This window comes from Caenorhabditis elegans, chromosome X (assembly GCF_000002985.6).
Source record: "Caenorhabditis elegans chromosome X".
Classification (NCBI taxonomy): domain Eukaryota; kingdom Metazoa; phylum Nematoda; class Chromadorea; order Rhabditida; family Rhabditidae; genus Caenorhabditis; species Caenorhabditis elegans.
In genome coordinates this window covers 13948813-13975016 of record NC_003284.9, presented here as the reverse complement: position 1 = coordinate 13975016, position 26204 = coordinate 13948813, and the positions used below count along the sequence as shown (strand labels likewise).

Below are 26204 nucleotides of genomic sequence, written 5' to 3'. Positions count from 1 at the left end.
TGAAAATCTAGTAAAACTCTAGAGAAACTGATAGTTGCAAGAAATGAACACAGAAAGGTGTAGTCAGTCACGAGTCGATTAATTACCTGCCACATCAATTAATAGCTATCACTATCAAGATCGTTAATCGAGATTGCGGATCAGTAGAAAGTTTAGCGGAATGAGGTCAATCAACATTCCAATCAAACATACATAAGAAGCGTTCGAGTTCCTACGCACTTATCATTTGCAAGACGCATTGTTTCAAGACGGTTTGGCTAATGCTTACACACACCAGGAAGTGAAGCGATAAAACAAAAAATGAATGGTTGCGCAGCTGGCAATACAGGAAAAGTGGAGAATGTGTACAAAAGATAGAATGGGTTGTGAAGAAAAGCGGGAAGATGAACGTTTTTTTTGTACCCGCTAATTTTTTTACAATGCCGATCATCCACCAGTTTGCAGAAGATGATGAAAGTTTATGAGTGGAGAATGCAGAATAACGAAGAAAAATTGATACTGAAGAAAATGAAAAAGAAAACAAAATTTTTTTATCCAGCCTGCAGATAGGACTTGGGCTGTACGGGAGATGCTTCACAGTTTTACTAACGCGATTTTTACATTAGTATCTATTGCTGTAGCAGGCTAAAATAGGAAGACTCCATTTATTTAATAGGAATGAAAAAGTTTGAATTTAAAATTATTTATTAAAAGTAGTCTAAAAATTTCAGATTGAAAATTGTTTTTCTAACACTCATTTGAACTATGAAAATAATTCAAATGCTTTTATAAAATTTAAGGAAAAATGTAAGCTTTAAACAAAACTAAATAGTTTATATAATTTATGCAAATCAAGAATAAATAGAAAATGAAGCTTCATTCGGCAACGCCAGGCTAACACCCATAGAAACAAAAACGTCACTAAAAATCAATGGGCGCGCTTCTCGCGGCACAGAAAACGTAATACGCGTGCCGTCGTGCAAAGAACAATCATAAAAAGTAGTAAGAAAAAGCTCCGTGAAACTCGGCGGTTCAGCGGGGCGTGTTTGCATGTAAAAGGGTGGGTGTGTGTGTGTAGAACCAGCTGAGAGAGGATTTCAAAAAGAAACGAGATAATCGGAAGCGGGTTGTGTAACATGATGATTGAGCGGTGCTTGTTAAAGGATTGTAGAGAAACAGAGAAAAACAAATGAGTGGAAGGGTCTGGGATTAATTCCTGTAAGATGGTGCTTATAAATAATAATGCAACTGGCAGATAATGAGGGAATTTCACCATTTTCCGAAAATTAATAAAAGTATCCTTAAACTTTGAGACAATATTTTTTTATTTGATTTGAAGCATTCAATGATTATCTTTTAGACTAGCGGGCCCTGCGGGCCCGCCAGTTGTAGGGGGTGTAAGGCGAGTCCCCCTGCCGGGCGTAGGTTCTCGGCTTTGCCTCGAACCTGTTAGAGGGTTCGTGAAATTTTCAGTGGGTCAATGTCTTCTTGATTTTTGAGTTCGGTTTGACCAAAAACAGACGCACCCGATGAATCAGTTAAAGCTGAGTTTTGATTGATTGAAGTTTGAGGAGGATTTATATGGGGGGAGACGTACCCATATTTTGTATAAAATCGAGTATTTCTATATAATATTCGAATCCCTAATACTCAAAAAAAAACAAAAAAGTTTGTCAGTTGGTAGAATTGAACCAACTACCAAAATTTCTGCAGTCATACGCACTAACCACTCGGCCATGCGGGAGTAAGCTATAATTGGAAGTAAAGAAGGTAAATTTCTGGAGGGAGTCGTCTTTCGATTCCGCTTTCTTCAATTATGACTATTTGGGGAAAGACGTTCGAAAACCGTTTATCACTGATAAGTCAGCGGGAAACCTAATTTTTGAAAATTTTATTACAGCATTGTACTCATCATAAAATTCCCGAAAGGGAGACGTACAGTTGAGGGCTATATCTTGTACACAGACAGATGTATAGAAAAAAACAAGTTTTGGCCTGAAAATTAAAAAAAATAATATCTCTTGGCAGAGCATTGCTAATGCGACGAAACTTCATCTTCCATTAGATAAAATCAAAAACTATGAATTAAAAATACATTCCGCAAAACTTTAGTGGAAAAAATGTTCAGGAGACGCAGGAAACCACTCCCCCCAGTACTAAATTTTTGAATTATTTTTTTCTTGAAAAATTTTCCCACTGAACTTTTTACAAATTTTATATGTCTCGATGCGTCTTGATGAGACCTACACGTCAATTTTTGGAAAACTAAGAAAACTTGAAAACTGACCGAGTTATGATTGAAAAAGTAGATTCGCGAAAATGGGAAAGTGTGCAAAATGTGGCACTTATTCGTCTTGCTCGGCCGACTCATAAAACTTTTTTTAATTCTGAGTTGAAAACCGTGTTCAGCGTACTTTTTTACGTAGGGTAGAAAAAAAGTATCGAAAAAGATGAAGTAGAACTTGAGATAAAGACGAAAAACTACTTTTTCGGAAAACAATTTTTTTTTGGCAAAATGGCATTTTTTGGCCTTTTGTTTTATCACAACTTTTTGCCTTTTGCACTTTTGAACTCAAACTTTCTTTCAAAAAATCCACCTCTCTGAGTAATATCTTGCACATAAATTTGGAACAAAACCGAGCAAAACCCGAATTTTAATTCAATTAAAATATGGTTTTTTGGGGGTAAAAAGAGCAACAAAAATTTTTTTCAAACTGGGGAAACCCGCCCTGAGCTCAGTTTTGCTCCAAACTTTGTGCAGTTTTTTGCTCCCCCGTGGGGTGAAATATTTCTAGTAAGCTGTCAAATATTATAAAATTCAGTCAAACGGCTCTGGAGTTATTAATGAAAACGAAGTGTGACATTTTCTGAATTTTCAGGTTTGTGCGCAAAATACTATTTTTTACAAACACCAAAAAATGAAATGTGTGTTCAAAAAAATGAAAATGCAAAAAAAAGAGTGCCAACACGTTTAGTTTGTCGCATTATTCGTTTCATACAATCGGCGAAATAAAAATTCTCCTGCGGAACATTATTCTTTTGTATTATGTTGCATTTTACCACTGCAATATTTTATAAAAAATGTTGAAAAACTTATCACCGTAGAGAAGATGCAAGCATGGCGTTTTGATTTCCTATTTAGTAGTAGATCAACTTACGACGAAATTTGATGATTTGAAAAAGTATAGATATGAACTGATGAAACATTTGCAGGAAATACACTGACCGAGTACTATTTCAGAAGAAATATCTACCAGTTTTAGTTCTGAAACTGTAACCAGCACTAGAACATCAACATACAGCATGAAAATCATGTGTAGGGTCGTCTGAAAATTTTATGTTCAGTCACCCAGTACTAACAAGACAGAAAGTATTCACAGTTTAAAAGAGAAAGACACATAAAATGCAGATTTTAATCATGCTTGACTTTATCCAAATAAGCATTATCCATTTTAGTAAATTTCAGGAAAGTCCATTCTGTGGTTTTTGCAATGAATATCTAAACTTTTAAAATTTATTACCCTCACTTAATCCGAATTTGTGGAAAAAATTGTAAATAACATAAAAGTATATCATAAACATCCTTTGAGTTACCTCTTTTAGAGAAAGGTTACGGAAATCCAGTTTTGTCAGTTTCTATGCACAGTGAGCACCTCCGCTATTTCCCAGTTATAATTTTTCTGTATGCTTGAAATTAGAAAAAAACAGTAGTCATGTTTTTTAATAAATATATTTTAGAAACATAGTTTATCCTAAACTCTATTTTTTGTCAAAAGATTTTGCAACCCCGTTTGAGAATTGTTTTTTTTTCTTTATCACTCTTTCGACTCCACAACTCCAGTTGCAATTTTAACGACTAGTTTTAGTTCTCATAAAATATTGAAATTTACATCCTATTCATTTATTCTTCTTATAACGATATTTTGTAGGCACTTTTTTCCTGACAATTGCACATGACTTTCAAACGTTTTGTTTTTATCAGGTGCCCCGATCTTGCCTGTTTTTTCACAATCCCTTTACATTCATTGTTTAGTAATGATTTCATTTCAACGTTTTTTCGAGCTATTCAATTAAAAAACTCATAATTTTATTTTTTGTAATTGTTCCCGTTAATCTAGTTTCGCATACACAATCGTGTACTTTTTCCTGAAGCAAAAATGATTATTATCTAGCACTACAGTATTAACCGAAAGCCATGAGTTTAGAAGTCACGTTTCAATAATTATTCTGTTGCGATGCTTAAAAGATTTTAGTTTATACTAAATTGAGCAACAAGCCACAGCCTGTTTTATAGCCCTAAGTTTATTTGTTGTCAAACTGTTTTTCCAAAGCGTGTTTTCCTGATTCTGTACCAAAAAGTCTGAAATTCCCAAAGATCTTTTGTCCTTGTGCAAAATAACCTAATTGAAAAATATATTTTTTATATCCAAAAGGAAATGTGAAAATTTATTTTAATGATGCGATGCCACAGACGAAGTTCTACAAAATTTAGGTATGACGTTATATTTTTTATGTTTTCTGTTAAGCAGGTTTCAGAGTAATGTATAACAAATAGGCAATCTGCTTGGTTATAGTTACACACGTATGTAGAACTGCATTGGAAAATGTTGCAACATTATTTTTTTTGTAAATTGAACTCTTGTATTACACAACATTTTATTATTGAAACGGCATGTGCCATTAAAAAAGTCAGATTTGGAAACAAATTATTTTGCCTGAAAACTCCCTCATATAATATTCTTGTCTCCGGATTCAATTTGAACCAACACTAATATAGCACTCATTTCACATGTGCATGCTATATGGAAAATGCACACATTTTATTATTTGCAAATTAGTATGCGAAATCGTGTCGAAGAGTGCGTCTGAATGTTTTTGAAGAAAAAATCATTTAATACTTTTTTGAAAATCTATCATACTTTTATTTTCATACCGAATTGCATGACATGTACTTAAAATAAATTTACCGTTGATTAGTTTTGTATCGAAAATCAAATATTTCAGAATTTAACATTGATTTTCAAACGTTTTAATCAAAAATCTATGCATATTATTTCTTATTTGTTGTTCGATTTTTGTTAATTCCGTCAAGATCAAACATATTTTGGGAAACGCTCACAAACACACACCTTTTTTCCATTCTTCATCGTCTTCTGCCTGTATCTGTCTCGGTTTAAATGCGTGTTTGTGGCAGAAGGAGAGTATTGGTGAGCGTTTGAGGAAACATGTGTTGAGTTGCAGAGACGCAGGCTGTTGCGATGTGAAGTGTCATTGGGGTCTCTTTCTCTCCATCGACTGAGTAAGCGACAGGCTGTGCTCAATTCCTCTGTTCTCTCTCTATCTCTCATTCCTCTATACCCCTATTGCTCTTCTTTTCTGTGTGTGTGTGTGTTTTTTTTCTACATTTGTTGTTGCCTGTGAGGCCAGGCACCGCATTCATCTACATTCATATCCACGTTCCGTGAAGGCATGCTCTGCTTCTCTAGGTGCCGCTCCCTCTTTCAGTTTTCAAATTTCCTTTTGCTTTCCTCTATTCTCTTCTTGTTCTCCACAAACTCACACCTACTTTTAACCATTTCTCTGTCCTCCTCCTCCTCTACTCCTATGTGTTTTTGCCTTCAGCGTCCCCGCCGCCGCGCCTCAGTCGAACGAAACGTGTGTGTGTTGTCTTGGGCATGTGGAAGGCAGAGAAACGAGATGGTTAAGGGCCCCACCACAACCGCCCTATTGATCGTCGTCATCAGCGGCGACCGTGGCGTCGACGACGATGGAAACGAAGGGTCTCGGCGCGGCATCGCCTTCCGTTGTGGGTGCTCGATGCTCGAGAGCAGAAAACCGATTGGCGAGCTTCTCTACCACCTTTAATTCTTTAGAGGGGCAGCGAAAGATATGCAGTTAGAGCCATGTTGAAGCTCGTGCACTTTGATATAACTATCCGAGCTCTTCTCTTCTGCCTCTCGCTGTCGTTTTTAATCTTAGATTATCCAGCGCTTTTTGTAATTGTATTTCTTTGCCTTTCCCTGTCTCAGCCTTTCATTTTTCTGCAATCCCAATATATTTCAGTTTTCTGTTGCGTTTTTCAATTTGCAAATCAGATTTTATTGCAAAGTGATGGTTTAAACTTAAAGCATTTTAAGTGTTTATACACCAGTACGTTTCTGTTATTTCGGTGTTCTAAAAAATTATATACTCAATATCCGGGTATTCTATTAATGGAAAACTTATTGAAATTAACGAAAAAGGCAGCATTGCCATTCCAAATTTTAATTTTTTATGTTCATGTAAATGCTTTAATATTGAATACTTGTTGTTCAACTTTTCCTGAAATATTTCATAAATTACTTATTTCAATTTTTAATAATTTCAGAGCCTAGTTCCCAGCCTGCAACTCCAGTTTCCTCGTTCGAATGTCGGCGAAGCAAGACCTGGCCCCGGCGCCAGCGACAGTTTCACATGCTGATACAGGACTACAACCCCTGCCTCCACAACATCAAACTCATCCGCCCAATTATCACCAGGGCCCAATCATATACCAGCAATCATATGCACCAGTTGCTCATTATCAACAGGGACCACAAGTATGGAATCAGCCCCCGCAGAGCACAGTAAGCACTTTACATTTTTTTTTGTGTCAAAATAATATCGGTTTCCAGGTTCACTATGTTCAATATGCACCACCTATAGATGCCAGCAGCTACCAAGAGAACAAAGTTCAAAGTTATAATCACTATGGAACAGTTCATTATGCACAGCCGATGGACAACGGGGACATGTTGATGCGACCGCAACAAGCAACTTATGTCCCTCAGCAATATGTAACTGTAAGTTAGTTTGAATCCGAACGACCGATTTTCATACTGACATGCGGTTCAAGTTGATTTTTTCTGGCCTAAAATTTTTGGCATAAAAGCCTAAAATTGAGCAATGGACGTATGTCCAACATACGGCAATAAAAAAAAAAGGCTAACATGGTAAAATATTTAGTACATCACTTAGCGAGGATTATATTTTCATGACTTGATCTAACGATATTCAGTAATAATGAAACATTTTCAGGTGCATATTTATCTTTAAACCTATATGTTCTTGTTTTCAGACTCCACAATGGTATCCTGCTGGACAGCAAACCCAAACACAATTTATTCCTTCTTATGCCACAACTTTCAATGTTGCAAATGTAAGCTAACTATATTGCTTTAAAATTTCGAAAATAATTAGCTATCTACTTCATTTTCCAGGATCCCACCTATCATCCTAATCATCCGATGAATCGAGGAGGCGCTGGACGTCGGGATGATTATCATGTGGCGAATCAGTCTTCGTCTGTCGGATACATGCAATTTGTGCCTTTTGTCGCCCCGATTGGTGTCATGGAAACCCAGGCACATGCTTCAGCGTCCTATACAGCAAACTGGGTGAGCTCGACTTCTAGCATTCCACCGGAAATGAAAGATGAGCCGGAGGTGAGTCGTCTCAAATTTTAATTCGAAAATAGGTTTTTAAAAGTTTCAATTTATTTAGAGCGACAATATTTCTCAATACGATGGCCAGCGCCCGACCAGCCAACTCAATGGAGAAAACTGGACCGATGCAGAAGACCATCTGTCGCCCACAACAGTTCAAAACCACCCTTTCAATGTTGTAGAGCCTCGACCACAGCAGAATTTTGTAGAAAAAGAAAAATCCGGCTCACAGAGTACTACGAGAATGTCGAAAAACTCAAAGGGCGACAGGTAATTCGTCATCATTCCTTAGTTATAAATTTTCAATCAACGGTTATTTTCAGGAACGAGGGCAAACGAGAATTGACATTTGACGAGCGACTACATAAAGCTCGCATGCAGAAAAGTCGAGTTGAAAACGAGGGTGTCAATGGCGCGACAAGCCCGACAGCAACTACCGTAGCGGCCCCATCGTCCAATGTTGCAAATTCGTCAACCTCTGCCTTAACACCTCGCTCAAATGGTCAGAAAAAAGAGACTAGTGGAAGTGTCCGCAATGAAGGGTCTAATAATAATAGTCAAAATCGTAATACAAAGTATCGTGGAGCAGTTGGCAACAATCAGCACATGTATAATGGAAATGAAGGTCATAGTGGGGCACATGAGCAGCCGCAACAACAACAGCAACAACGATATGTGAACTATGGAAATGCAACCGGAGAACGGGAAAGACAACCAAGACGGGATAACAATTACAGCAAAAATCGATACGAAGTAAGTTTTTTTTTCAATTTTGGCTCAATTGAAAAATTAATAGGGAAAAAAAATTTCAGAACAACTACCATAACAATTCATCCAACAATCAAAGGTCGCCGTATCAGGCACAAAACCAACAAAATCAACCAACTCAACAAAATCAGCATCCACCACGGGAAGGAGCCCCTGAAAATTACCGACAGCAAAGTTACCGAGGCAACAGAGGTGGCCGAGGTGCATATCGAGGCGGAGGCTATCATCAGCCACATCAACAAAATCTACAGAATCCACTACCACAGCAACAGCCTCTGAACCAATATCCACCTGCCCCGCAAATAATGGGCCCTCAGATGGTTGCAACAATGAACGCGTTTCAAAATGCTAATATAGGAACTTTGCCACCAGGTGTTCAACGAATACCATTATTACCTGGACCATTTGGAATGCCACGTCAAGTTCATCAGGATATCAAGTTCCAGAACACGTGGCTGGATGCCACAAGTTGCCCATTGCCGCTGGCGGCCGTGATGAGTATTGATACCAGATTCGGAAGAGGTGGCATGCGTGGTAGAGGCCGTGGAGTTAATTACACGTACCGCGGAGCTTACCGAGGTGGATACACTGGTGGGTATGCTGCACCTCCTCGGTATATTGGTCGGCCAGTCGAAACGCCTGCGACACCAAAAGAATCGGAGCAAAGTAGTTCAACGGAAGTAGACGATATGGCTAAGAAGGATGACGAAGAAAGTGTTCAAGATACTGCAAGTGCAACCGAAAGCACAGTAGAGACACCAGCTGATCAAGGCAAGACTCAGGAGCAGAATAAAGATTCTGATTCGCAAAACGGCAAGCAGGAACCGGTCGCAGAAAAAGCTAATGAAGAAATAATTGAAATTCTGTAAGTGTTCACTAATTGTTTTTAAACTTCAAAAATTGACCGCAAAACATAATTTCAGACCAGCAAATACCAAAGTACAAAGTCCTGATGCAGCTGCAGAAAAAGAAAAAGTTGAATCGACGTGAAGCTTGTCATCTGTTTTTTATGTTCTTATTTGAAAGTTATTTGAAAATTTAGAACATATTTTCTGTTCATTTGTATGAATTTTTCTTCTTTTTTTTTTGGAACAAAAATCTGTTTATCAATAAGCTGAAACAAAATTGATTCTAGCCTTCCTTAGAATATTACACGAGTTGTTGATTTCTGTTATGTTCGCCCAGATTTTCCGTCGGCGGTACATCGGGAATCTAAAAAGTTAAATTTTGTTTTCATAATTGGAAAGATGACTCACTTCTGGGGTGGCCGAAAATGAGCAAAGATGGTCCTCCATTTTCGAGTTTTGATAGCCATTAAACTTGAATACACTTCACGAACTGTGTTTGGAGAAATCGAATGCTGTTCCAAGGAGTAATAACTGATTTTATAATCTCCTACCAATGATCGGGTGACGTACCAGTCATCCATCTAAACGTTAACGACTTTTGGTCTTAGAACAAAGTATATATTGCATTTTATTAGGGGTTAAATAAGCTGCCGCTACTTATCGATTATTTTGAAATGGCAAAAGTTAATGTTAGCAACGATAACTTTTGATTTGACGGTTTCAACTCATAGCCATTTTTTCCACGTTATATTTAAAGTTTTTGAGAAAGAGTTTGAGGAGTTTTGGTAGGATATTTATAATTACAGTATCAAGAAAACATTTTAAACCATTTAATTTTTTCTTCTTATTTTGTACTGGTCCATAGTATCTCCCAATTTTAGAATTTTCTACAAAAAACCCACCCATAAAAACTGCGACTTCTCGATATTTCCGTGAAGAATTGGCAATAAGTTCCCGCTAATAAAATACACCATTCCCTGACAATAAGTTCCCAAATTCGGAAACTTGTAATCTTTCTTTGATAAGTACCATTTGGACGTGTTATTTCTCACAACTTGCCCGTTTGAAATCACTCGACATGCCATGAAATCGTCCATCACGCTATACCTGAAAAATTTAATTGAACAATCATTTAACTGACTTATTCCAAGTACCGCTTAATTAAGAATTGCAAGCCAATCATGTCAATATGCACATCGTCATCAATTTTTAGTAATAACTTGGGACCATGTCTGCATTTGTTAATTTCATTAATCCAAAAGATAGCCTGGAGAAGAAATAAATTATTCGAGTTTATTTTCCAAATCGCAAACCTTGTAAGTTATATTATGGTAATTTTCATTAATATCAACTTGAATAATATCTTCGTATGTTTTGATCTCATCGTCGATATCAACATCTATATCAGTTCCAACAATAAAATACATAACGGCATTGTTCTAAAAGTCATCAGAAACATTTCTCTCAAATACTATACCAAACCAACCTCGTTCAACCATGCTGGTCCAAAATTTTCGCGTTGCATTTCTCTATACTTTGTGTGATTCGCATGTGAGTTTACAATAATGAGTGTTTTGTTTTGAAGGTGACAATCCAGCCGGGCTGATGTTTTTACACGTCGTGGATTGTAGAGCGGTCTGGGTGTGGATTGTATTGGCGGACCACTTCCGAGGTAAACCTGAATTAAGTTTTTGATATAATGTTTCAGAATTTTACAACCTTTATTTATGAAAATGAAAATGGCTTTTTTAATATACTCAAAAATTTCAATTAACCCCAATAGTTCAAAACTCAAAAAGTTCTCATTCCGGCCGTTGAGACATGCATATGCAATTTAATTAGATAATTTCGAAATTTGGCATTTTTCACTCTATTAAAATACACATTTTTAACCATTACTTAGTTTTCAAACCGCATGGATATCATCTCTTTATTTCTAATTGAATTCTAATTATCATAATTCTAATTAGAAGTGTTTCAATTAAAAATGCTTTAATGTGGCTTGAAATTTTATGAAACTTGTAAATTTTCAGACAATCTCTTTTTAAGTCTCTCAATTTGAACAGTCAACTATTTGTTCTTCAAAGTCACAAACACATCGTAGTTGATTACTTTGGCACAGTTTCAAACACAGAGTCTGTGACTTGTTGAACTTACTGGATGGATGTAATGACGAGGAGGCATGTTAAAACAATTTTCGTCGTTGATCTCGTCATACTGGATAATTGTTGGGAAGAAAAGTGAAGATATGGTGAAAACGATACATATAACAAATGAAGTAAAAACAATTAACGAAAGAAAAAATCGTGCGAATATTCGCATGGCAAATGCTAACTATTTTTTCTTTATAAAGAAATTGCCGGTTTACATTTAATAGAAGCCAATAGAAAACAACTGGGCAATGAGAAATTAGTGAAACAAGAATTACTCTTATCTATCTACACTCTGTCAAGGCATTCGCAAATCCCAAAAACAATAACTTTTCATCCATCGTCTACGCATAATTGGGTCGCGCAGCATAATCAAGGACAAATTTCGCTTACTTTTTACACAATTATATTTTTTCGTTCTTTTGAATTTGAGGTAGTATTGTTTTTTTTTTCTGTAGAAATCTAAAAATTCAAATGAAATGAATGAATTTTTTTTGATGCAGAGTTTTAATTTAACAAATGATATGTCGTATAAATAAACGTTGCTGGCTTTGCGCTACGGCCAAAAAAAACAGATTTTGATGGCTTAATTAGAGACTGAAGTTTTTGAACGTTAATAAAGAATATTTTAATAGAACAGTAAGAAAATGTTACGAAGTTACATGATACTCGAAGAAAAATATTGTCGACCCATTTCAACGCATTATCTATTGAAGTCCTGTGTAATGATTTTTTTGTAATCAAAGGTAGAAAGTAAATTTTCTTATTGCACTTCAAAACTCGAAATGGGCCTAAAGAACATGTTACATAATGCATCCTTTTGAAAAATTCTTTAAAATGTTCAAGATACATTGAGACAGATTTTAGTTTAGTTTAACCTTCCGAGTTCTTCAATATTGTTCCGTATCGCAGTGAATTTTGTTGATTTTTTGATAACTCTTGTCTATTAGAAAAAAATTTAAAAAATTGCTCCATATTCAGTTGAGTTAAAAATTTATATGAAACAACAAGAACCTGTACATTTGAATCATCAAAACGAATGAAAAAACCAAGTGAATAAGTTTTTAAGAAGTGAGGGGGGAGTTAAAAATCTAGTGAAAATATCTAACCACGTATGAATCGACAAAAATAATACATGCAAGATAAACATTTTAAGATTACAATGAGAAATTTTTACTACATTTTCGCAAGATATGACCGTGAGCCGCTAGGTTGAGGATTTGAAGATTTTTAGTTATTTGTAATTGGTTTGAAGATGGGCGTTTTATGTATGTATACTAATATGCCAGCAAGGTGAACACCAAAACGTTGAAATGAAGCACGGGAATATGTCTTCTCGAATGTTGAAAATGAATCGGCAAGGGTGATAAAGTTTTACTTGTTATTGTTATTGCCTCTTGATAAAACCACAGCAAGAATAATTGCAACGATAATGAGAATCAGGAGAATTGTGATAAGAATTGCAGCGACGCAAATCTGAAAATTTGTTCAATGAGTACTGTTGGAAATCTTAGAGATCGATTTTTCGACACAATAATCGGGAAAATAAATTTTATAAAGTTAACTGTTTAACACTTAAAATAACCTACTTCGTGGCAAAGTTTTAAATTTTGTATTGGTTATTATTCATCAAGTTCCTTATTTATTAGAATTTTAAAATTGTTTAAATTGTGAGCGGTTTGCATAATTACAAATTCTGAACTTAAAATTCTATTGAACCAAACTGAACCACTTACCTTTTTCCGCATTGCACTCTTTTTATATTCCACTGCAGTTTTAACATTCGCGGAACCTTGCTTCACTTGCTCAAGACCGTTTTCCACGTTGTTATCAATATTCGTGACCATTTCGTCCTACAAACTCTTCAATAACTTTTTTTTGCAAAATAAAACAGTTCTACCTGTGCTTCTGTCAGATGCTGCAAATCGAGAAAGATCTCTTCCAACATTGCAATGTTATTTTCCAAATCTTTAATTTCTCCGTGCCGCTTTTTCACATCTTCGTACGCCGCTTGACCGGATACTGACAGTGGATTTACTTCTCGGAAGAATAGCTAAAGTTTGGAAATGGTTATTGGATTTGGTGAAGCTTCCCATACCTGCTCTGATCCACTATTTTCCATAATCCGATTAATGTCCTCATCTGTGAGGTCTTGTCCGACGGTTTGTAGTTGTCGGCGCACTCGGACGGATACACGTGATTTGTAGTCTTGATGGGTTTCGTTGAACAAATTAATAAGTTTGTTCAAGTTATCTTTCAGAAGTTCGAGTTGATTCTGACGCATTCGTTTTTCTGTGACAGATTGCACTTCTGAAATTATTGTGTGAACTATAAGTTTATGTAACATCTTGAAGTTGTAGAATTTATAGAATAATAAAATTTCATTGCAGATCCTGTGCATTTTTTTACAATTTTTCATCAAAAATTATTTTTGTTTCCAAAAATGAAAAATAGAAAATGCATGATAAAAAATGTATGTACATACATAACTAAAATACGTTTTGCCTAACAAACGTCAGATTTTTTTAAAACCCCTATTGAATAATTTCCTGAAATGATATAGTTTATATTTAAAAAATCCTCAAAGTTTTCTATGATGGATTTTTGTGTCTATTCTGATGCTGACTTCTGCTTTCCAAATAATGTATGTAAAGCCAAACTTAAAATCCAAAATAACGCGGAAGGTATCATATTACCATTTTTGTGAACCTAAACCAAACATTGACTATAGCAGAGGTAAAAAAATAGACGAGCTTTTACAAAATAACATACGTTTTGTGAACTCCAGGAAGTCATCTTCCGCTTGTCGGACCAGTTTTCGAAGATCTCCCGTTCGACGGCGAATTGTTCCAATTTGGTTTTCGAGAATGTTCTGAAATTGTAAAACAATACGTAGGATATGTTTAATGTTCTACACTAACCTTGTCCCTCGGATCAGCTATGGTTAGTGCCAATACATGTTGCTGATCCCTTCTCAACTTTTCAATTTCCCCTCGAACACTGGCAATCGCATTTCGGACTTCCTATAAAACGAAACTTGTAAGAACTTGTGTGTGTGTGCCGAGCACAAAATAATCATTGGAAATTGGGGAATTACCTCGAATCGTCGGTCAACATACTCGGCTGCCGACGGCGGTCGTGCCGGCGAGAGTTCAACTTCGTCAAATCGATCGGTAACACGGCTCTGAAATGTGCCCATGTTGAGTTATGGGGGGAATACAGTTGTAAATTTTTGGAAAATGCGTCAAAGTTTGCTTTTTGGTTTGAGTACTAGCGATTAAGGTCAGCGTGTGGCTATGCATATAAATCCTTCATGATGGACACAAATATATGACTCATTGAATAGAGCCGGTCATGAAAACCAATTTTTTTTCAAATGTTCCTAATGTTGATATTCAAATTTTGAACTTAAAAGTGTACTTTTTTTTTGAAAATAGTCAATGGAGAGCCACAATTAAATGATAATAAAAAAAATTTGAGATGTTTACAACGGTCACACGGGTGACATAGTCCTAATGTTAAATTGCTAATCATTCTGAATGAAAGTTTATTTTCTTTATTTAGTTGTTTATTTAGTTATGATTTTCAGAGAAGTATCAAGTCTCTAAAACTCACTTGGAACTCGTTCAATCTGTCCCTCATGTTCCGATAAGAACTGCGCTGAAATGCCATGATTGGTGTTGTTGTTGTTGTTGTTTTTTTCGATCAATATTTGATGTCATAGACAAAAATAATAGAGAGGCAATGCGAAATATGGGAGAGGTTGAAGAAGGACAAAGTCAATAGGACATTCCACGCGCGCGCACCGAAAATATTGTGCGGGGCTATATGTGTAACTCAATAGGAAAAATGTAGGAAGAAAGAGAGGGGGAGAACTGGGGTGATGCGGTATGGAAAAGGGAAAAAGAGTGTGGAGAATCAAATTTTTATATCCAAAAGCGAACCGAACTATAAAAAACAATGTGGTGGGTGTTAGAAAGTCAGAGAAATAACATCACATACTGAAACTCTTTACTTTTCACTGTTTGCTATATCGATTTTCGTGTTTTTCTCGCTCCGAGAAGCGTCTCACTTTGGAAAAGAGAACGGACAGCCGACTTGCAAATCATGACCGGTTTTTTGTATTATCGGCTAATAATACGGCCGAAATTATATGCAACACTTTATTACGATTATGATTCATTTATACTTATTGTCAAAATTCAATCATATGTAGAGGGTAACATGATAAAATGTGAAAACTGATAGCAACTTGTCTAGAAGAAGGTATTGTGAAATAAATATGAATCACATTGCAGAAATCATGAAATTGGCTTAGTTTCAAAAGTGTGAAAATACTATCACAATTATTGTTGCCACAAAATCATTTTCAATCTGAATGCTTAATCAAAGGAAAAAAAATGTATAAATGATACCTTTGAAAAAATTCAAAAAGTTTTGGTTTCTGTTAAATAAGTGTTTTTAACAAGTTTTTGTTTTGAACAACTTATTTCAAGTTTTCACACTTATTAGAATTCAAACTTAATTTCGCTTCAAAAACAGTTATACCAGAAAGAATAGCTTAAAAATAAATTTTTGAGAAAGTTACAGTTTCAATGCTTTCTTTTCTAAAATTATTTGCAATAAGACCAAATTAAAATGAAATGGGTCCATTAATCAAAGTTGTATCAAATTTTAAATATGTTGGATCAGACTTACGGTATACATAAGTACCGTAAATCTGTTTCAAAATTACGCTGGCTCTTAAATTTTAAGAAAAATAATTTATTTGTTTTGTAAGTTTCATGGTTGGCAATGAAGTTTTTACGTTTGAGCACTACGTTTAAAGAAAAAATTTTATGAGAGCTTCTTTTCCCGTAAATGTAAACGCTCTCTCGAACAATTATGTTTCAAAGTTGATTTTTGAAAATCAGAAAAACTGAAAGTTAGATTGTAATAGAAAGAACCACGTTAAAAATAGTTCAAACAAAACGAGTGTGTTGCGGTGAAAGTTAAAGTTTAACCACCAACCGCCGCCGCCATCAACTCAGATCAATTGGGAGGTAGAAAAACGAGAAAAAAATGAGAGAGCGCGAGTAAGGGAGCACAAAAATAGTGAATATAACAGTACTGTAAATACACACACACATGCGGGGCTCAAAAAAGAGGAAAATGGGGTGCGAATCGTTGGTGTTGACTTTAGTACTGTGTATGAGTGAAAAAAGATAGAAAGTTGAAAATGAAGAGAATTTGATCACTTCTCTATGTGTGTCATTTTTGTGGAGAAAACTTTCAATGAGTCACAGGTTTCAATAATCATTGAAAAACCACGTAATACAAAACCGCTAATGTTTTGCCAACTAAAAAATGTAAATGGGGAAATAAAATATACTAGCCTTTCTTGAAAAGTGGAGTACCGCCAAGATGGTTTTTTCTCACTTTTGTACTGTACTGGGGATTATCAACAATTCTCTCATTGGAGCTGCCTACTTCAAATTGAAGAAAAAGCAAAACAGTAGTGATGAAAATTATCTAGATATTAATAAAACCCATTTTGAACTAAAATTTGATGTTTTTAGAGTATTCGTTACACTTTTCGTTAAAAAATTAATTTCAGAAAAGTAATTTTTTATTTGGATTTATAGACTGTTTGTGAATACCAGCAATTGCTCAGAAAACAACAAAATTTGGCAAGACAGAAAACATTACACTAGAAATAATTTTTTTAGACGTAATTTTTTTATAGAAACTCCCCAAATCAAAAAATAACAAACTTGATTTGAAAAAATGTAAAAATTTTTGAGCAACTACTGCTCCGGAATCCGACTTCCACTCTATATTTTCTGATGGAATTTAAGTTGATTGTCACCCTTTGAATTTGAAAATTACCGGCTAGTTATTGGAACTGTTTCAAATATTGTAGCTAAAATTTACACACATTGTGACTCATTTTTAACATACTTACTTTTTATTATATTTTGGTTTAACTTTATTTTAACTTATTTTAAAAACTAGATAAATTCTAATTTTGTTTTCAGTCATAAATGCGCCATATAGTATGTTATTTTGCATTTATTTTTTTAATGTTTCTCGAAACTAATAGACAATTTTTCTAGATCCCTTCCGAAAATTTAACAAAATAGAAAATTACTAAAATCGTAAGAGGTACCTGCTGGTTGGCGACGCTATAATGACAACCTGCGCAAACAGAAACGAAGGGTCTGCGTAGAAACAAATAACGAACGCCGCCAGTGCACCTCTTCCACAATTCAACGACGTCGTTGTGAAGGACATGTGGTAGACGGGCTGGTAACGAATTACGAAATCTCGGTCAAAATAGGCGTAGTCATATGGGAAGCGGAAAAATGGAAGAGGAAAAGAAATCTGTTTATGATGATGATGGTTTTATATTTACTTATGAGCATAGGAAAATTGAAAACCGTGCTTGTTGACACAGCTTTTTAGAAATATCGACTAAGTTTGATATGGAAAATACTATTCTAGAAAATAAAAATACAAAGCCACACATGGAAAACTAAAAATTGCGAAATCTAGTTGGAGAAACCTGGAGACGCAAAGAACACAACAACGGTTGCCATTGACAACCAGAGCTTTGTTCTATACACTTTCTTCAACAATTATTTTCCCTACTATTTGCTCTCAAAAGTGTAATGGCTTTTCCTACAAAACTACAACCTAAAATACCATGCTTCTGTTTTTGCATGTAGTATTTGATTTTACACACGCAAACTCATAAATGGTTTTGTTAGGCAGGCAAAGTTGAAAACTGGTTTTTAATCGCAGCATACATATGCAACAGTTTTCCGATGGGAATAACAAAGGAAATTTTGCATATTCAGGATATGTTCCTGAATTTGACAATAACGTATCCTCAGTGTGCAAATATATTTTTGATAAGCCTAATCTGCAATAAAAGTCTTTGTTAAAGTTTTAGCTGTTATTTTATGAATTCGGGGAATTCGTCAGAAAGCTCAAAGTTCTCTATGTAATCTGCAAAAAAAAGGTAAATCAAAAAATGTAAAATATTTATTCTGTTTATCAAATCAAACACATTTTACCTGTTTTACCTTTAAGTTATGGAAATCTGTTCAGGATGAGTTGGGATCCACAAAATTATGACACAATTTTTGAATTTATAGCATATAGATTGCCAAAAATTATTGAGTTTTTTGTCCATTTGTCTCTGAAATAGAAAAAAAAATCTTAAAAGAAGGTTTCAGAGGTCACAGAATGTTTTGTGATTTTTCAAACTGCTATAATTCAGAGTTAAAGATGTAAGCATTTGTTTAATTTCCAATTTTCATATGTGTTTTGTACTCATTTGCAGAAAAATATTAAACATCGTCATTCCAATGAGCTATTCCTAGCAGCCAGATCATAGGGGTTGCCACTACATATGAAATCCTCGTTTCGGACTTCAGTTGTTTCATTTACAACATCCATATTGTCTGCCGGTCTGAGATTTTTTGAAGGATTCTGAACATCAGATATTCATATACCCAGGGTTCAAGCATTCTGAAAATTTTTTACAAAAAAAATATAACAAATTTTGGTCCCTCATCGCTTCATTTGCAAAGAAAAAAAACAAAATCACACATTGTACAAAATGCATGAGAATGCAAATTACAACACAAATGCGGAAAAAGGTTTTCTGTGGGTGGGGTGGGGGGAAGACTTTCAGACATCAGGATCAGGGGGAAGTGGGAAAGGGTTTTGAAAGAGAAAAGGGTTTGTTTGGAAATACAGTAAGACACAAAAGTTGAGGTTGAGAGCGAGTTTTTTTTAGTTAGGCAGCTGGATCAAAAATATAAGAGCTTAGGGGACGTCAGGTAGAGATGTTGAAAGTATGACAAATTGTGGAAATGAAGTGAAGAGGGGAGTTTTTTAATATTATTTTTTGGGTTGGAAAATTGTAAGTTAATTTACTGAAGATTAAATCCTAAAGTTAGAGTAATTAAATGTTACAATAATTTTGTAAATAATAAAAACCCTAAAAATTAGTATTTGCAAGAAAGAAAGTGAGAGAGTGAATGAAGAAAGAATCAATTGGAAAGATGCACTTGACAAGATATATTGGTGATTTTTTTGATGACAGGGTATTGAGAGTTCAAGAAAAAATGAAAGATTGTAGCACAATGCAAAAATATTCAACTGAAGGTGATAAATATTGCGTCAGAATTTTCAAATATGTGAGTGAAGTGAACAATCACGAAGTTAATGCCATAACAAATGCAGAACTCTGCACGAAAATAGAAGACACCCAGAGTAAATTTTACCGATCACGTCTTGATGGGTGGTCAAGTGTTCCAGGCGTCCATCAGTATATGTGTTTCAGCATTGAAAGCCATAAACTGCCACATACGTGTGGATTTGAAGTGCAAGAACATACAAGACTCACCAGGAGCGCAGAGTAAAATCTAGCCCAAATTTCGGCTATTTTGCGGAGAAAACATCAGCATTCTCGTAATGTTTTTAATGGTTGTTTGGGGAAGGAAGTCGAATAGGTCAACATCAAACGCAACTAGGACTACTGTAGGCGATGAGAAATTGGAAGGAATTTGACAGATCAAGCCCGTAAGTTGAAGAAAGAAGCATTTCAAGATGATTGCTCAGCGAGAAGATGTGAGTGTGAAGAGAGGAGTCGTAGTGCTCGGTGCTCTCGGAGGTTACAAGGTGGAAAGACGACAGCAGTGCATTTGGACAATGTAATCAACTGCGAGGAAAAATATTAAGGATATTAAATGGGTTTTGAAGCTTTGTAGGCTACCAGGATGAGAGGAAAAGTCACTAAGTAAAGGCATTTTGGTTGTGGGAAGTGAAAAATGGATGGAAGAAAGAAAACAGTTACACGAGAGGTAGCGGCAATTAGAATTACAAATTAAATATGGAATTTGAAAACATAAGAGTCCGATTATAGAAAAACATTATAACATTGTAGCATATTGAAATCAATTTGAATGGAGATACAGATACAGATAAAGACACAGAATTATCAAGATAGATATTAGGTAGACATGACAATATTCAATACTCGTCTTCTGTTAGAGCAAGTTGGTGAGTAATAGCTATCTATGAAGTCGATTCCTAGGCAGATTCCTAGTTTAAGCAAAGTACATGACGTTGTTGGCATCCGGATGAACCTAAAGTGTTTAATTTTTTTCAAATAGAAACTAAATTAAATGCCAATATTACCTGCACAGCTCTAGCCATGTTCGACAAGGTGGTATCCTCGGAAGTTCCAGATGGCTGAGAACCTTCTCCAGAGTCATGCTCGCGATCGACAAGATGATAACGAGCGCGGAACGCTACCAAATGAGCATAATATGCTGGCGCTGGAATTGAAACGGATCGTGTGCATCTGACGTAGGTATGGCACATTTGATATGTGAGCTGTTGAAGTTCGTCGGCTGTCAGATTGTTGTCATCCCAAAGAACATGGTAATGGGATGGACGAGATGTTCCTTGAATACCAGCATGAGAGCACAAGTAGAAGTCAAACTCGGTTGGGTGGGTAATTCCTACATCGACAGTAGTTCCTGGCGGAATATTGTATGCTTTTCCGACTTGATCCTTCTTATCAACAGCAAAGAGACGAGTGTGATGTCTCTTTTGGACGGCGATGAAAGTGATTCCTGGTTGATATCCTCTTTCAAGCATCATGCAAGCCTCGCGAATCGCGCGAAGCTCATATTGAAGAACGTTGAAGAATTGCCCCTCAGAAACTCCATCACGGTAGACAACGATTCTGGCTGGCTTGAAGCGAGTGTTGCGGTAGAATTGAACAAGAAGCTCGCGGACCATGTAGGTTAAATCTGAGATGATCTCTTGACGATGTTGTTGGACACGGACGGTTGCAGCATATCTGCTAGGATGAGCATCCATTGAGCCGACAACTGCTGCGATGGATGGTTTGCGAGAGTCTCCTGCTGGTGGATGAGTGATGTCACATCCAAAGAAAATGACTGGTTCGTTGAAGATTCTTGGGCGTACGTTTGGAAGCAGAATACTGTTGACTCCTCCAAGCTTTACGTTCATCTTCAAGCATAAATTAGAAAGAGTTTGTGGAGTTGTTCGGATTGCGTTCTTGGCTTGCACGCACTGGGTGGCGATACCCAAAACTGTGTCTCCAACACGTTTAACTTCAGCTGAAAAATTAGAAAATAAATAATCAGAAATAAACAAAAAAAACAAATTACATACCATAAACTGGAGTTTTTCCAGGGAGAACAACCACTACAAGTTGAATTCCAGAGTAGTTTTGTTTCAAGTACTTGAACATTGGCTCAACCTGCTCGACTCCAACAGCGTACTTGCAGAAGCATGGATTTCCGACGATTGGCATACCAGCGTCGTTGGAAATCCGCTGAAGCTGGTTGGTGAACATGCGGAGATCGTTCTCCTTGACATGCTGTTGTTGAGCAAAACAAGCGATCGCCCAGACACGAACATCGATTCCAGTGTGGAACTGTTTTCCACGCATATCCCAAACTCCTTGATTCGGGAGAGCGGTGGCTCGAGTGCGTCCACCGTAGAGAAGTTTTGGAGCAGAAAGAACGCGTCCCTTGACTTCAGTCATTGCTGGGTTGATGGTGATTCCGAATTCGTGAGCAAATGGATCAGCTGAGAACTCGGCCTTGCGGACCAAGTTGGAAATCTCACGCTCACGTTCTGGAGCAGAACGAGCTGTAGCCTTAATCATTGTCGATGTCTGCACATCCGTAAGCTTCTTGATGCAACGTTGTCCTGGAACAATGTTGCACACCTCTGGTGGCAGGTAGGTGTGCTTTTGTTCCTGTCCAACTTGGAGGCATGGCAAGTGTGGGTATTTGAGTTGAATTCTGTACTTGTCATAGAAATACTTGGCGACAGTGCACTCAATAGTTTGACCAGTCTCCAATTGAAGTGGGAAAGTTTGAGTTTGAGCTGGACGACGAGTGACGTTGCAGACACGATACTTTCTGCGCATTTGTCCACAGTGGGTGATTTCAATTTTGAGACCACGAATTTCCTTGGTGAACTTGACACGTTGAGCATCAGATAGAGCACGACGCTCAGCAAGAGCTTGAACTGGAAGCTCCAAAACTTCGGCGATGAACTCAATGACTGGCATGGAACGATAGAAAGCAGTCGCAGAGACATCAATGTTAAGCATCATTTTCCACTGAGATGGGCGAACCGACTGATGGAATCCAAACCAGACTTCACGGCCACCCCCGAGTTTGCTCTCGGCGTGATATTGTCCAGCGGAGTGGGCACCTCCTGCGACAGCTCCAGAAGCCTGGGGAGGGCATGATCCTGCCATGACTCCAGAAGCATTAGGAACTGGTGGCGAGAAGAATGAACGTCCGACAGGAGTGTATTTCAAGCTTGGAAGATGACGAAGAATGACATCCATAGCTTGAACGGCTTCGAATGGAACCTGGCGAACTCTTCCTTCCATGGCATCCTCCAGAGTGGAGAGAGAAACTTGTCCGACCCATTTCAAAGAAACCGAAAATTGACGCTCAACGGCGGAGTCTCCAGGAAGTGTGACATCGAAATCCATACGTTCTCTTCCAATTGGAAGGGGCTCGCGGGTGTACATATTGCGCTTTCCATCGTAAACAGGGCGAATATTAGTGAAGTACTTGGAGAATGCGCTTATCAAGCAGCTGATAATCTCGCTGAAAATTGATACAATTAATAAGTTAGTTCATTTTGGAATAATAATGATTACCGATTAACTCTTCTTGGGCACTTGTCTGGAGTAACATCGACCTGGTAGTGTTGAATAGTTCCTCCAGGAATTCTCACTGCAAAGTGGTTGGCGCGAAGAAGAATTGAGCGACCCTCAACTCCGTGGTTTGGGCGTCGAGGACATTGGAATTGAATACCACTCTGGTTGCCGCTGAAAACATTTACATTTAAAAATTCCACATTTTTTCGAAAATCCCTTTTTTGAAATCAAAAATTAATGATTGCCAGTTATTGCTTCTCACGGGGGTTTTTTTTTTGATTATACCGTATTAGTTCATAACATTTCAAATTTCTTACCCAGGTAATTGTCCCGGTGCTCCGCCTGGTAAACCGCCTCCAAGTGTATTTGCTGGTTCTCCAATTGAGACACTTGTATTACCAATGGGAACTCCTGGAGCCAGGCTTCCGGCTTGTCTTTGAGGAACATCGCTAAATGTTTGTGGCTGAGTAGGCGGAGAATTAAATATTTCCTGAAATACAATGTGTAAGTTCAAAGATTTAAAAATTATTACAAACTAATAACAAGATAATATCAGATGTGTACACTGCGTTTTTAAACGATGAAAACTTACTTCTAGATCATTTTGGAGCGCTGTTGACGCAGCCGCTTGTGCCGACGGGAAAGGCGGCTGCTGGGTGGCTCCAGATGTTGGAACAACTTGCGAGGAGGTGGACGTCGAACTAATCGGTCCACTTGGCAGAAACGACGATGTTGCGCTCTGTGGTTGCTGTTGAATGGTAGAATTCATGACTCCTGGCAAATATTGCGGCCCGCCGGACATTGGGTCGTTTGAGGCGACGTTAGACGACTCTGAAATGAATGTATTGTGAAATGATTGTTCAGGTTTTTTTATAGATCGTCATGCATTTTTGGAAAAAAATTCTACAAATGCAGACAAACCCAAAACTTAAAAAAGAGAAAATCGATATATAGATTGGAAACCGACAGGTTGTTCGTGTGAGGTACGGGGTGGAGGAAAAGAGAAAGAGAAAAGTAAAACAGTGTCGGGCAGCGACGTCAAAGGAGGACGCAACGGCGACTGGACGACGAGGACACGACGAATCGGAAATCGGACTGCTGCGCAAGCGGGCGCTGACAGAATGCATTCCGAAAGATCAAGAGACGCAGACATTCGGTGGCCAGTACTATACGCTATTGTACACTAACAAGAGACTATGCGAAATCAGGAGACGGCAGAGATAGTGTGTCGCGAGAGAGGCGAGTGGAACAAGCAAAATGAGAGAGAGTTGGAAACTACCAAATACAGGGGGAAGCAGGCTGCCGGGAGCGGGTTGGATCGACTCACAAAACAAAGAAAAAGATGGTCTGTGGAGAGAAAGGGAGAGAAACGCGCGGAGTGCTGAGAGCCGATGCGATTAAACATATCGATGTGGGTCAGTTGTCCGATCGGGTGGAATAGATTTGCGATTAGAAGGAAACGCAGAGAGATAGACAACGGACTTTTCGTATGGAAATAGTATGAGTTGAAAAGTGACATAAACTCTAAACAGAAGGGCTTCCAAACAAAAGTGAAATTTGAGAGGCAAAAAGAGAAGGTGTTGGTTGTAAAAATCACCACATCTGGTTGCATACTGTCGTGAATGTGAATGTGGATTTTTAGAATTTTTAGAATTGTTTTTGGCACAATTTTGAGAATTGCAAAAAAAACTAAATGCGCAAAATTGGTAGTAGTAGTTAATTCATCCATTCATTCTGAAAGGATTCCTACATAAATATTAGAAAAATATAACAATTATAGTAAAATTGGAGAAGCACCATAAGGTTGTTCAAAATCACTTATTTAATCACTAAATATTATAGAAAACAATTTCCAAAAAGTTGCTTATTTGTTGCCAGGAGGGTCAACAGAAAGTTTTCACTTCTCATAATTTGAAAGTCTATTGAAAATTATTTCATACAAGTTCTATGCCAAGTGAAATTTCTACAGACTAATCAGAACTTTGACAAAAAAGTTTTATTTATTATCTCAGAAATGTTGAAACTTGGATATTTTTCGATTTTCAATCTCAATTTTTAAAATTTTAAACTTGATTTTAAACACTATTTTCAGTATATTTATCAACGTTCTCACAGACAGTTTTTCGCATTTCAAAAACACTCATAATTATTTTCAAGACCTTTATCAAGTCTCTGTGGTGTCGAAAATCTTGAAGAAATATACATATTTTTCTCAATATCAAAAATTACACTTGGCATTTCTTTCTCAATTTTTAATGCAAATTAACATTATTTCCATTATTGAAGAACACATACAGGATTGTCCCAAAAGTGAACAAATGAATATTTTAAATTATACACATGTGTGAATACAAATATTTTCTAATGGCAAAGTCTCATGAAATGTTTGATGTTAAAGTCAGGGAATTATGTTGCCGGACACCTTTTCAGATTGAATATTAATCTCCCGGAAAGTGCAATTAGATTTGGTGGAAAAATGGAAGAGGAAAAATTGTTAGAAATAAATCTTATGATAACTTCTTTAGTACAGATGTTTATGTTAAGAATAAGTAATAATAAAATAAGCTTACCATTTGTGTTGGTGTTGTTCAGTTCGGCAGCCATGAGAGGGATTGAAAGCGCTGGGTTGGGTCAGTGAGATGGGAAGAGTAGCGGTAGAAGCTTCTGGTTCCTTTAGTTATTGTATCCTTTTAAAGCAATAATAAGGGTAAGGAAGAGGTAGAAGGAGGTAGAAGGACGTCGGTGTTGTCAGTCGGTTACAGATTCGTCTCTTCGAGTTGGCAGGGGTAGTGGAGAAGAAAGAGTTGAACAAATAGTAGTAGAAGAGGAGAAAGTTGATTTTGGCCCGATTGCTGATGATGATTTTCTCAGTGATTGCTATTGGTTAGATTCCTGAATGATGTTAAACTCGTCGTCAGCTACACCGTCTGAAGTGCATATGCCACGAGTGGAGTTGAGAGACTTTCTTGAGGTTTCTCTGAAAATTATTGATGTTTCGGGAAGAAAGAGGGGGAAGGTGAACGAGGGAATGGAGAAGGAAAAAGGAAAAAGCAAAATAGAACAGAAACTGAAAAACAAAATTCGGAATGAACACGATCAAAAAATGAATTCAATGCGAAGGAAGTGTTGCTGGGAAGTTAGCCGTAATTTTCAAATTTATCACCAATTTGTGAAAACACATCAGAAAAAATTGGTGTCTTACTCAAAATTAAAATAAAAACTTTAGAATATTGAAAACTTTGTATGGTATGTGAGCCCAATGTTTTGAATAACTACAAAC

At 36.8% G+C, this 26204-nt stretch overlaps 4 protein-coding genes and 1 non-coding gene across 6 annotated transcripts; 1 reads left to right on the top strand and 4 right to left on the bottom strand.

The window, feature by feature from the left end:
* Positions 1 to 6340: 6340 nt before the first annotated feature.
* Positions 6341 to 9341, top strand: pqn-39 (PCI domain-containing protein). The gene is made up of 8 exons (NM_077924.5): positions 6341 to 6584; positions 6633 to 6800; positions 7076 to 7156; positions 7218 to 7442; positions 7501 to 7712; positions 7766 to 8195; positions 8255 to 9075; positions 9134 to 9341. The coding sequence occupies exons 1-8, from the start codon at positions 6387 to 6389 to the stop codon at positions 9198 to 9200; spliced, it is 2202 nt and encodes a 733-aa protein (NP_510325.2). The 5' UTR covers positions 6341 to 6386; the 3' UTR covers positions 9201 to 9341.
* Positions 9295 to 11514, bottom strand: F48F7.3 (Hexosyltransferase). The gene is made up of 7 exons (NM_077923.4): positions 11216 to 11514; positions 10545 to 10736; positions 10372 to 10497; positions 10213 to 10325; positions 9961 to 10165; positions 9467 to 9639; positions 9295 to 9422 (listed from the first exon to the last, which is right to left on the bottom strand). The coding sequence occupies exons 1-7, from the start codon at positions 11378 to 11380 to the stop codon at positions 9317 to 9319; spliced, it is 1080 nt and encodes a 359-aa protein (NP_510324.2). The 5' UTR covers positions 11381 to 11514; the 3' UTR covers positions 9295 to 9316.
* Positions 11515 to 12186: 672 nt separating this feature from the next.
* On the bottom strand, positions 12187 to 14868 carry syx-2 (Putative syntaxin-2). Its single transcript, NM_077922.7, has 8 exons — positions 14824 to 14868; positions 14306 to 14392; positions 14130 to 14231; positions 13981 to 14080; positions 13307 to 13518; positions 13109 to 13261; positions 12945 to 13061; positions 12187 to 12684 (listed from the first exon to the last, which is right to left on the bottom strand). Exons 1-8 carry the CDS (start codon positions 14848 to 14850, stop codon positions 12583 to 12585), a joined length of 900 nt encoding a protein of 299 aa, NP_510323.3. The 5' UTR covers positions 14851 to 14868; the 3' UTR covers positions 12187 to 12582.
* A 3887-nt stretch (positions 14869 to 18755) lies between these two features.
* alg-1 (Protein argonaute-1) lies at positions 18756 to 25528 on the bottom strand (the record flags this gene model as incomplete). Of its 2 annotated transcripts, NM_001381140.1 has the most annotated exons (7): positions 20310 to 20348; positions 20401 to 21353; positions 21409 to 22871; positions 22925 to 23095; positions 23242 to 23414; positions 23517 to 23755; positions 25495 to 25528. In NM_001381140.1, the coding sequence occupies 7 exons, from the start codon at positions 25526 to 25528 to the stop codon at positions 20310 to 20312; spliced, it is 3072 nt and encodes a 1023-aa protein (NP_001367206.1). The 2 variants fall into 2 exon arrangements, with proteins under 2 accessions (NP_001379113.1, NP_001367206.1); NM_001392882.1 differs by lacking the exon at positions 25495 to 25528 and having other exon boundaries at positions 18756 to 20348.
* Positions 25529 to 25722: 194 nt separating this feature from the next.
* On the bottom strand, positions 25723 to 25818 carry K02B9.10. The gene has a single exon (NR_102230.1). It is a non-coding gene; the product is annotated as a small nucleolar RNA K02B9.10 (small nucleolar RNA).
* Positions 25819 to 26204: the final 386 nt, after the last annotated feature.

Bases quoted from the DNA above. Each gene is read 5' to 3' on its own strand.
- pqn-39 (NM_077924.5), top strand. From the start codon at position 6,387: ATGTCGGCGAAGCAAGACCTGGCCCCGGCGCCAGCGACAGTTTCACAT. The intron at 6,801-7,075 runs GTAAGTTAGTTT...TCTTGTTTTCAG, and splicing joins TCCCTCAGCAATATGTAACT to ACTCCACAATGGTATCCTGC. The intron at 8,196-8,254 runs GTAAGTTTTTTT...AAAAAATTTCAG, and splicing joins ACAGCAAAAATCGATACGAA to AACAACTACCATAACAATTC.
- syx-2 (NM_077922.7), bottom strand. From the start codon at position 14,850: ATGAGGGACAGATTGAACGAGTTCCAA. The intron at 14,393-14,823 runs GTGAGTTTTAGA...GGCACATTTCAG, and splicing joins ACAGATTGAACGAGTTCCAA to AGCCGTGTTACCGATCGATT. The intron at 13,519-13,980 runs GTATGTTATTTT...CAATAATTTCAG, and splicing joins CTTCCTGGAGTTCACAAAAC to AAGTGCAATCTGTCACAGAA.
- F48F7.3 (NM_077923.4), bottom strand. From the start codon at position 11,380: ATGCGAATATTCGCACGATTTTTTCTTTCGTTAATTGTTTTTACTTCA. The intron at 10,737-11,215 runs GTAAGTTCAACA...AACTTAATTCAG, and splicing joins CTCGTCATTACATCCATCCA to GTTTACCTCGGAAGTGGTCC. The intron at 9,640-9,960 runs GTGGGTTTTTTG...GTTAACGTTTAG, and splicing joins AGAAGTCGCAGTTTTTATGG to ATGGATGACTGGTACGTCAC.